Source organism: Biomphalaria glabrata, chromosome 16 (genome assembly GCF_947242115.1).
Source record: "Biomphalaria glabrata chromosome 16, xgBioGlab47.1, whole genome shotgun sequence".
Lineage (NCBI taxonomy): Eukaryota > Metazoa > Mollusca > Gastropoda > Planorbidae > Biomphalaria > Biomphalaria glabrata.
Genome location: NC_074726.1, coordinates 28,529,544 through 28,540,987, shown reverse-complemented (window position 1 = coordinate 28,540,987; position 11,444 = coordinate 28,529,544). Strand labels below are relative to the sequence as shown.

General features: G+C 34.7%; 1 protein-coding gene across 1 annotated transcript in view; it reads left to right on the top strand.

Moving 5' to 3' along the window:
* Positions 1–917: 917 nt before the first annotated feature.
* Positions 918–11,444, top strand: part of LOC106056697 (neurobeachin-like protein 1) — a 70,315-nt gene continuing 59,788 nt past the window's right edge. The window contains exons 1-9 of the mRNA XM_056013843.1: positions 918–1,022; positions 4,135–4,226; positions 4,414–4,578; positions 6,327–6,408; positions 7,167–7,297; positions 7,917–7,990; positions 8,677–8,759; positions 9,535–9,711; positions 10,372–10,471. Coding sequence (XP_055869818.1) covers positions 960–1,022; positions 4,135–4,226; positions 4,414–4,578; positions 6,327–6,408; positions 7,167–7,297; positions 7,917–7,990; positions 8,677–8,759; positions 9,535–9,711; positions 10,372–10,471 — 967 coding nt within the window. The 5' untranslated portion in view covers positions 918–959. The remainder of the gene's footprint in view (positions 1,023–4,134; positions 4,227–4,413; positions 4,579–6,326; positions 6,409–7,166; positions 7,298–7,916; positions 7,991–8,676; positions 8,760–9,534; positions 9,712–10,371; positions 10,472–11,444) is intronic.

Below are 11,444 nucleotides of genomic sequence, written 5' to 3'. Positions count from 1 at the left end.
GTCGATTAGGAGAGAAAGAGTTTAAATTAAAAAACAAACAAACGTGTATACTATATTAGTTGTTTACATCCATATAAGCGACATGATGACATGCGTCTCGCTTTCGCTCCCCATAATGCTATCTGGTCACGTTGTAAAACGGAGGCCTATTTTTTTTTTTAAAGGGAGAGGGGGTAGAGACAAGAATAGTGCAATGACAATTAATACTTGAGTGAATATTTTAAATTGAATTTTAAACAGCTGACTGCACTAAAATTATTTGGCACTTCTGGCTGGGGCTAAATAGACCTATTCCGTAGCGGCTTTGATTAAATTTTCAAAAACAACTACGATCTTTAAGGGCATCTTATCTGTCTGTTTGCAAAATGTTTTACATGTTTCGGATGTTCCTTCAGAGTTAAAGATAGTTTACTTCCTAGTCCAAACCTCCCGCAGGACGACGGGGGATGGGAGCGGGCAGGGTTTGAACCCTGGACCATCGATAAATCCAAACGACAGTCCAGCGCGCAAACCGCACGACCAGACAGCCATTTTATCTTATATTTTATAGACGTTACTTCAAAAAATGAATATATCCTTAGTACGTCCTAAGCATTTCACGAGTCAATCTATAATATATTATAGTCATCGATGTTAATCAGTGACTAGACTAGAACTCTGTTCGAGTCATTGGTTTTCCTGGCTGAGGCAACCCATGCAGGCATACCATCTATTTTTATGTAAGCCTATTAGCTACCAATAGTATGAAATCAATTTCCATTTTTCATAATGTCTTTTTTTTTTTTAATTTTAAATTTACATTTTAATCTAATCTCCTCTACCCCCCCCCCTTTTTTTTTTTTTCTTTTACCGTCATTAAAAACATCTTTTGTCGAAAGAAACATAAAATATATAGGTCATTAGTATTTTAGGATCTACATTTTTATCGTCCTTACAGAAGAGCTACATGTAAATTTAAGATGGACTCGAATTCTCATATACCAACAACAATGTTCACAAAATGGAAATCATATTTGACATCGGTAATATTAAATATAGAGTAAACTAATCATTAGCATTAATTGACCTAATCTAAATAACAGGATATAGTTAGAAATATGTTTTTGTTTTTAACGCAAAATGAAAAAGACTAGCGAGTTTTCGCCTGACGTCTGATGACTGAAGTGAAGAGAGTCGAGATGTCTTTTTATGAAAATATACATTGTCATTACATATGAAGATGTAGATTTTCATTCTATCTTTATTGCTAATGTAGCTTTGCTCATTTTTGTTTCTGTTAGCCCAATAAATGTTCCTTGGTTTCCTATCAAATTTTCTCAAGCAAGCAACATTTCCAAGCTTTATTAAAAAAAATATTTTTAATACTTTAAAACTTTTGTTTTTGATTAGCAAACTTCCTGCATATCTATTAATCTATATCAATATCATCTTATCATATTAATCATAATGATAAGGTCAACTTTGTTTACATTTTACATTCAGGTGACACCAGTTGAGGGGGTGTGACCAGGCCTAATTGGAAATTTTATCTAATCTGCATATGAATTTTTATATATTTTTTTAATCTTCTTTAAAAAAAAATTCATTTTAGATAGCTTTAGATACATCATTCTATAAATAGTTAATAAAAAAAAATACAATTTATTATTTTTTTATTTTTAATTGGGCCTTTCCTTTAACCTTAGTGACTAATGTTTACCCTGTCTATAGATAATAGACATTCTATGATTTTTGTTTTTACTAAAACTGTTTTAGAATGCCTTTATTTTAATATGATAGACACTCATTGTAAAGATAGTAAATTCTGTCATGACTAATTAGGCCATAGTTTGTTGTAACTTGTTTTTAATTTTGTCTTACTTCTTGTGTCTTTTGATGAATGAAAGACTTTTTTCATTTTTATGTTTTAAATCTACCCTTCCAAATATAGTTACAGCTTGAATTTTAACTGAAAAGTTAAATGTAATATATATATTTAAAAGGACTTGAAAAAATTTAATAATTTTAAGGTCTAAATGAACAGCTTTTTTTTTGTTTTAGTAATTGACATCTTGAGAAGTTATTTGTGACCTAAAGAGAAAGAAAAAATATATATATATAGTTGGTATTAGGTTTCTCTAATGTGCAATCTTTTTTCTTATTGCAAACTATTAAACTTGAATGACGCATGAATTGACAAAAGATATTCAGACAGCAACACACTACGTCAATGTTGTCAACACATTCTCACAATATCACATAAACAGTAAAAAGTATCACAATGATTTCACAAAAGTATATATATGTGTCTCCTTCAGTTGTAGAAAGACTATGGTTCATCTCGAACACTTTTTCATATGGCTGTTTAGCCCTATTTTGGAGAGACACTCCCATCCACATATATTGCAGGTCAAGGTGGCTTTCGCTTTGGTGGTAGAGGAGCTGGCCTTTTTTGGTGTGGCATGCTTTTCTTTAAGAGCTGAGGCCCATGTTTTCTCGCTTTCCATAGCTTTCTTGATCACTGTCTCTCTCCAACTAGTGTGGTCTAAAGCTTTATCTTCCCAATGGTCAGTATCAATGCTTACTGATTATAAATATGCAAATAAATGAGTATACATATATATACAGTGGTCCCTTGACATTAGTGGAAGAACTATACCATAAGTATTCAAAATATTAGTGGAAAAATATTCAGCTGTTGTTTTGTAAAATGTTTTGTAAAATGTTTTATATGTTTCGGATGTTCCTTCAGAATTGAAGATAGTTTACTTCCTAGTCCAAACCTCCCGCAGGACGACGGGGGATGGGAGCGGGCTGGGTTTGAACTCTCGACCGTCGATAAATCTGAACGACAGTCCAGCGATCAAACCGCACGACTAGGCAGCCATCCCGACCAGGCAGCCAGGCAGCTGTTTTTTTAGATACTAGAGGCAATATCGCCCCTTGATATTTATGTGCAGTATTGGGGAAAAAAACTGATTATGCTTATAGGCCATAATAGCTGTTTAGCACATCAACTGATTGAATATATGCTAGTTTAATGAATCCTTCTGACTTCTCACTTACCTACCAGCCTTCATCCCCCTAGTATGTTTTTTTAATCTCAGTGTTTGTGTGCGTTATTTGTGAATAGTTTTACTTAAACCTATTATAAAGACATATAATGCTTACTTATTTTTGTTTTAGCTGGTAAGCCTCATTTTCTTTCAAACCCTACAAAGGAAATGTTGCCCCCCATGTTTTGTCTATGACTAACTGTACTTAGCAATTCTTTTTATACTTAACTGCGACATATAGGACAATACTGTAAAAGTTACTGGACATTTAAGGAGTGTTTTAAAAGAAACAGCATGTAAAGGTTATTAAAGGAATGGGAAATTGTTATTTAAGGGTTGAAAGTGTAAGGATGCCCTGCGATACTGTTCATATCCAAAATAGTGTAAGCATAGGAAATTAAATAACTGCATCTCCACTTTGTGGAAATTCAACTTTTGCTGGTGGTCTTTTAACTAATAATAATAATAATAATCTTTATTATCCATAAGGAAATTGGTCTTACAATTTGTGCATTACACCAAACAAAACATTATAACTATAGGAAACAAAATGTACATTTACACCAGACTCACTCATAATTTACATGCAAAAAGTTTATATCAGATAGTTTCTATTTAATGATTTTATTCCAGGGGAACAAACAAGGTTTAGTGTCTGTTTGTCTTTGCTAACAGTGTCTTGTATCTCTTTTGAAATGGTAAAATTACACAATTCTGACCGAAAGGGAGATTTTTTTATTTCTAGAATCCTTTAAGCTTTTTATGAATGTTTTTCTCAAAACAGCTGCCCAAATGTTTTTTTTGTTTGTTTTTTGCCATACATATAAAGTAAAGTAAATGACCCCTTTCAGACCTTGCAGTGATCTATCAGGCAGATGATGTAGTAACTTTTAATTGCATTAGAACACATATTTAATTGTTGCAATACTTTTTTTATACCATAAAACTAGATCCACTTCTCATCTGATCATTTGACAAAAAATGTGTTTCTTAAATTTTGATGTTCTAATAATGTTAACTTAACTTCACTGCAATCATAAACAAATATTTTTCATATTAAAATGACATTTTTATTTCAATTATATTTTCTCATTAACAGGGAGAAACATCCCAACTATTACAATTCTTAGAAGAATACATACATTTATTTGGACATTTTTTAGACCTTGAATTTCAGCAACTTAGTGAAGGGTGAGTTAAAAATTATATATATATTATTTTTTTTTTACATTTTAATCCTGAGTGAAGGGAACTCAAATTGTTAATTCATTCATTCTTCTTTAGCATCATTTCTATTAGATTCATTCTTTTGTAACTTGTAAATATTTTGTCCTGTTTAATTTTAATTTTTACTGGGTTTTTTTTTATTCACCACAAGCTTGTACAATGAAAGCCCACCCAGTTTAACCCAACACCCAGAGTCCTTACTTGATCATTTAGGAAGAGAAATACTGAAGTGCAGCTGTGATTTGGCTAGAGATATTCAACAAGACAGCCTGGAATTATTGGCAGCTATTATGAAGTGCCTTATAATTATATGCAGGTCTGTGTATGTCACATTGTATGATACTATCAACATCAGTAATTATAAAGCAAAATATGAAACTTACATATGTACGAGAGATCGTTATTATTAAAGTGAAAAGTTGGTCCTCGTGGATTTCTAGTTTGAGTAATTTAAATGCTCTTCTTGGCTGACTTAATCCTTGTAAGTCCCACTGGAGCCTAGGGTGCAACAGTACTTCATCATCGGACTCTGATCTGGGCATGTCCCTTCGGTTGAGTCCATGTTTGTCCTGCCATCTTAGCTTCTTGGTCTACCGTTCTCCTCAAAGTTTGCTTTGGTCTTCCAGCCTTACGCTTCTGCTGTTAGTTCCACTATAGAGCCTGTCATATTGTCTGCTCTTTTTCACATTGTGTGCCCCATCCAACCCCATTTGCATGTCATTAGATTTCTTGTTCTATTGGTATTGGATGAGTTGTTTCCCCTAGGTTTAGTTTGAGGTTTTGTTTAGCCATCTGACACTTATTATATTAGGCAAGAATTTGTTGGTGAATGCCTGGAGTTTGTCGGTGTCGCTAGTTACTACTCTCCAAGTTTCTGCAGCATAACAAAAGAACTGCTTTCACATTGGTGTTGAAGATTCAGATTTAATTGTACAGAGACAGTGTTTTTGATCGCCAGATTGGCCGCAGGGTGTTAAAAGCATTCCTAGCCTTGTTGACATATGCATCTGCTCCCCCTTTTTTGTTTATGATGCTTCCACGTTTGTTTTTACTAGGTTTTCCTCCTTGAAGCTGTAGTGGTGTTTCTTCGGCATTATTTATTATCATCACCGCAGGTTTTTTTGTTGACTTTTAAACCAGCCTTCTCAGCTTCTAGCGTGAGCTTGGTTAATTTTGTCTGAGCATGTTGTAACCCTCAGAAACTACAGATTCTATTATTTCAGTGTTCTCATGTGGCAAAAATGTTATTTTTAAAGTTAATGCTCCCTATACATTATTTTATTAATGCCCTACAGCTGTGTCTTATGTTCTGTTCTCTTGAAATAGTTGGTTGTTAATGAACTTACATTCTAGTCCAAATCTCCTGGCAGTGGGGATGGTTCAAACTTAGAGCCCTTGTGATGACAGTCCAAAGTGCATACCAAATGACCAGGCGGCCATCCTGTGGAGGTAGAAAAGGATAAATGCATAAAAAAAAAAGAAATATCTGAATAATTGTATCTAATTTGTTTATATCTTATTTTAATAATTATTCTTCCTACATATTAGTTCTCACATGCTATGGTTCAGTATGAGATTTATGTTGAATTTAAAAGATTCATTCCAGTGAAATGCAAAAAATAAAGAAGGGCAAAATGAAGGATCTATATAGGTCTATGTTTTGTTTGTTAATGTTTTACATGTTTCGGATGTTCCTTCAGAGTTGAAGATAGTTTACTTCCTAGTCCAAACCTCTGGCAGGATGACGAGGGATGGGAGCAGGCAGGGTTTGAACCCGGGACCATCAATAAATATAAACAACGGTCCAGCGTGCAAACTGCACGACCAGGCATCCATCCGTCTATATCAAATATATGAAAAATAATTTTGAAATGTTGAATTTTCTCCTAAAGTTGAGTGGCTCAATCCTCCATCATTAGAGGATTCATTCATCTGTGTCCCTTGCATACTCAGCTCGTGTGATGGGATTAAATATGTTTTTATACGTTATTTGAAGGTGTTAAATGTATTTATTTATGATAGTCACCAATTAAAAAAAATTTTTTTTTTGCTTTTCTTTTTTAGAAATTATGACAACGTGCTTTTTGTAGCGTCCTGTGATTTTGTTAAGCATGCAGTGGCCAGTGCTCAGACTATTCTGTCCAATGTATGTAGGATCACCATTTTTCCTTTGGCATTGTTTATTTTTTTTTAATTTGTTTTATTTTTAACTTAAGCTGTTTATCAGAATAAGTTTGATATTTATTCAATATTGTTTAAATATTTATATTAGTTATGTCAAAAATAATATACTAGAACAATGTAAGTAGTTAGTGCACAGAAGTTTATATCTTATCCTAAACCAGCAGACAACACCAAAACTTGTGACTACAGTCTGAGGGCATACAGAATTACTAGACTATTTCTCCTGTTTTTTGGAAATACTTTTAGGCTCAGATGAATGCAAACAGTGCAGTTTTTTAGTCTGTCTTATTCATTTATGGTTCTAAATCTTCTTAGTACAACTATTTCTCTATCTATTACTACAGAATTTTTAGATTGGATTTTAAAAGATGGTTTAAAAAAAATCTTTTAAACAAGTTTGCTGTTGTTGGCCTCCTTCAGTTATAGTGTGACTATGGCTCATCTCATTTGGCACTTATTTGTGTGACTGGAGAGCCTTATTATGCAGATATTCCTGCCCACAACATAACATATAAATGTGATATTTTTTGCTTTATTTTCCAGTGCTGAGGTTATCTTTCTTTTCTTCCAGGGCTGAGGTTATCGCTTTTTCACTGTCCATAGCTTTCTTTGTCACTATTTTTCTCCACATAGTGGGGGGGGGCTATGTCTTCCCAGTAGTCAACATTTGATTTTACTGCTTTGAGATCCTGTTTGATTGCATGCTCACTACCATTGCAGCTCACAAGTGGCAGCAAGCAAACATTGAGCACAGCTTTGTTGAACATGATGGAGCTGAATGTCAAGTTGGTTTTGCATTTTCTGGAGTGTTTGTATGATCCTTACTTTGTTTGGAGAAAAAGATTAAAAGGGTAAGATTTAACTTTGATGAATATTACGTTCTAGTTCAATCTCCTACGGCAGTGTTTCCCAAACTTTTAACCTATGTGTACCCCCTTTTATAATTTTTGTAATGCTGAGCACCCCTCGCCCCCCAACCACACTGTAATTTATTAACAGAACACAATAAATGGGTATTTTAAAAAATCTGCATAGTTAATGAGGTGTAAGGCATATCCCATCTTAAGTCTTTCCATACCTCTAGGGGTATGCATACCCCAATTTTGGAAACCACCTACAGAATGACAGGAGATGGTGACTAGAACCTGGGCCATTGAGACGACAGTCCAAACCACATACCACATGATCACTTAAGTATAATGGTTGAAAATGGTAAGTTTCATGCAAAGGTTAAAGGGTTAAAGGGTAAGGCTTTACTTGTAACTATTTTACCGTTAAGGCTTTATTTCTTAAAAATCTGTGTGTCTGAAAATTCAGCAATTATGAATTTCATTATTATGTTTGGATAAAGGTAAAAATTTAGGTAAATGAGTTGTTTTTTAAGTGTCATGTTTTTCATTAATATTGTCTATTTTATTTCACTTTACAATTTAAGTGAGATCTCTTTATATTTTTTTACTTTCCATTTAGATGGACAGTTGATGTAGAACAGTTAATTTCCCAGCCAGCATTGGTGCATAATGAGGTCATTCCATTTTTTCATGGTAAATAGATTTTTACACATTTCTTCTCAGTGTAGCTAGCATGTTTGTGGTTATCTTATCTCTCGAGATCAAGATGTCATTTGATTAGTACACATGCTATTTTATTTGTTCCTGTCTTCAATATCATAATAGGGGCATGGTGGCCAAGTCATAAAGCACTTGGCTTCTGAAACAAGGATGCTTGAGTTGAAATCCAGGTGAAGACTTGGATTTTGAATTCTGTGATTCCTAGGACACTGCTGAGTCCACCCAACTTTATGTTGGGAAAGTAAAGGTGATTGGTCTTTGTGCTGGCCTCATGACACCCTCATTAATCATTGACCATTGAAACAGATGAGCTTTACATCATCTGCCCCACTGATTGCAGGGTCTGAAAGGGATATCTACCTTTACATCATGATGTCATGCATCTGTAACATAACTAGTAAACAAGTATCTTTACTCATGAGAGTTTTTGTGACTTCAACATTTTCACAATAAAAATTATAGATATAAAATATTGCAAAATATAATATAGTTATAAGAAGAAATAGATAACTAGACAGTCCCTTGTGTAAAAGGCTTTGAGATATTCCTTTATATGCTGGAAAGAAGCGAAGCCCCAAGAATACAAACTGCGTTCTTTACAACAGATCATTCTATACATTTTTGTTTGTTCTAACCTTGTATTTGTGCTGTATTTTCAGAGTGTTTTCAGAAACCCAGTCTTTCACAGGAGCTGCAACGCTCTCTTCTTCATATGTTTGGTGCCATAATGTCTGGCTCTCAGGTCAGTAGTTTCTGTTACTTGTGATGGTGTAGTATTGCTAGTGATACTACAGTCTGACCGAGAGAAGAGATGGTGTGATGCTTACTAAGTTACTCTCTCCTGACATCGCATTGGCCTGTAGTCTAAATAGCATAACTTTTTAACACACTCACAAGTATTAAGATTAGAAGGAGACCTTCACCTATCTCTTAGTTCGTTGAACTGTCAACAGTCTTTCTCCATTCCACTCTGTCTTTCAATGGCAGGCCTGTCCATTCTTTTATGTTGTCTCCCCATCGCTTTCTCTGTCTGGCCCTTCTTCTTTTTCCTGGTACTGTTCCCTGGAGGAAGGTCTTTGTGAGCTCTGAGAACCTTGTGAAATGGCCATCAAGATTTAGTTTGTGTTTTTTTGACAGTAGTCAGCAGGTCATCGTGGGGCCCAATCGACATTGTGATCTTGTTTCGAAACTTATTTGTGATGCGGTGTAGGTGATACCTAGTATCCTTCTATACCATCTCAATTCCATTGCTATGATCCTTCTCTCTAGTTCTGCAGTTAGCGTCCAAGATTTGCAAGCGTACAACATGTCAATTATTAATAAGATAAACCTTTTTACATATGAAATATAAGATGTCTTATCACACATAATTTATAAGATAAGCCTAATCACACATGAATTATCGGATAAAATATCCTTGCTACTTTTTCTAAAACAATTTTGTGCAATCTTGTCTAAACAAGGTCAGAGAATTTGATAAAACAAAAGTTAATGTACTCACTTATCGTTGTAACCAGGTTAATGCCGTCAGGACAGTGACCCCCGCTACACTTGATGTCCTACTCTCCTTGCTGTCCAGTAAAGCACAGTGCAGCTTCAGTGTCACGGATGACAGATACCATGAGCTCCAGACCCTCACCCTGCGATGCATGGTCATAATGATTCACACTATACATTCCTGCAGTCCTGATGAGGTAATGGCATGGCAGTCTAAGCCTCTTAAGGCAAAGAACATGTCTATTATGTCTGTGAGGTGAAATCTAATTTGTGATATAGTTGTCTATCAGGCTTTTTCAATTCAACTAAATGATATTGTTTATTTAGAGCATTTTTAATAAGACAAGTCACTTTAAACCTTGGTGAAGACTGGGATTTTGAATTTCGGGATCTTTGGGGAGCCTCTGAGTCTACCCAGCTTGAATGGGTACCTGAAGTTAGTTGGGGAAAAGTAAAGGTGGTATCATATGCCCTAAAGATCATCAGGTCTGAGAGGGGAACTTTGCTTTTCACTTTTATGTTAGTTATTTTTAAGTTTAATATTGATCTTCTGCTAGTTAAATATAAGTTTAATATTGGTCTTATGTTAGTTAAATGTAAGTTTAATATTAGTCTTATGTTAGTAAAATGTAAGTTTAATATTGGTCTTATGTTAGTTATGTAAGTTTAATATTGGCCTTATGCTAGTTAAATGTAAGTTTAATATTAGTTTTATGCTAGTTAAATCTAAGCTCAATATTGGTCTATTGTTTGTTTAATGTGAATTTAATATTATCTTGCTATTAGTTTGTTAATCTGATATTTTCTCATGTTGCTATACTATGAGTCTAATATTAATTTTTTTCTCTTTGATGTAGCGCCAAGTAGAAGTACCAGAAGTGTTCTCAAATTTCTTGGAAGTGATATTTACGCTGAGTGCCAGCATTCGTCAAGTTGACATTCTGTGTGCAATGATAGGTGAATTGTTGGACTTTGGACTTTTGTTGATGTTACTTATGAACTCTTTCTTTTAACCAATCTTTCAAAACTTTGACTTTTAGAAACACAATAGTTTTTATCTGAAAGGAAACAAAAGATTAATAACAAGCCCCAAATTTAAAAAAAAAACCTTGTTTGAATTTTGCCAAATTGTTTTATAAGATTTATCCATATTTTTTATTTTTTCATTGTGAGTCAGTTATGTTCTCTTTACACTTTGGGCGGGGGTAAGTGGATGTGAGTGCAGGTAACTCTACAGATATCCTGATGAAGTTGAGATAATAATTTCTTAGCTGTATATTTTGTTTATTTGTTCCTCCTTGTTCTGTCGTAAGAGGACATTGCCTGTTTGCTTTTAGGGGCTATTGCCCTGCTTGAAGCTAGTCTTGTTTAAAATGTTTTACATGATTCGGATGATCCTTCACAATTGAGGATAATTTACTTCCTAGTCCAAACCTCCCGCAGGACGACGGGGGAATGACAGCGGGCAGAGTGTGAACCCAGGGCCATCAAAAAGTCAGAACGACAGTCTAGTGTGCATACCGCTCGACCAGGCAGCCACCCCAGTTTTTCTATTTAATTCACTATTACCTATGCCATGACAGATCAAACTGGGCCTATTTATATTTCTTGTTATTACTCCTCCATTATGATGTTGGTTAGAAATACTAGAAATTGGGCAGTGTGGGCTTGTTAGCTTTGCCTGGCTACCTGAGAGAATGAGAATTCTGAATCCAAACATCAGCCTTGTGGCTGTATCCAAACATGTGAAAGACTTGGGAGTTGACCCTGAGGAAAAAAATCTGGAACCAGTGACCTTCTTAGGTAGCTTGCAGCGCAAAGTGCTACAGCCTGGTAGAACCTGTGATGCTGGCTGATCCTAAACTATTTTGGTACCTTTCAGTCCTTCTGACACATCAGCTGCTTGGAGGGGGGGGGTGACATTGTTCAA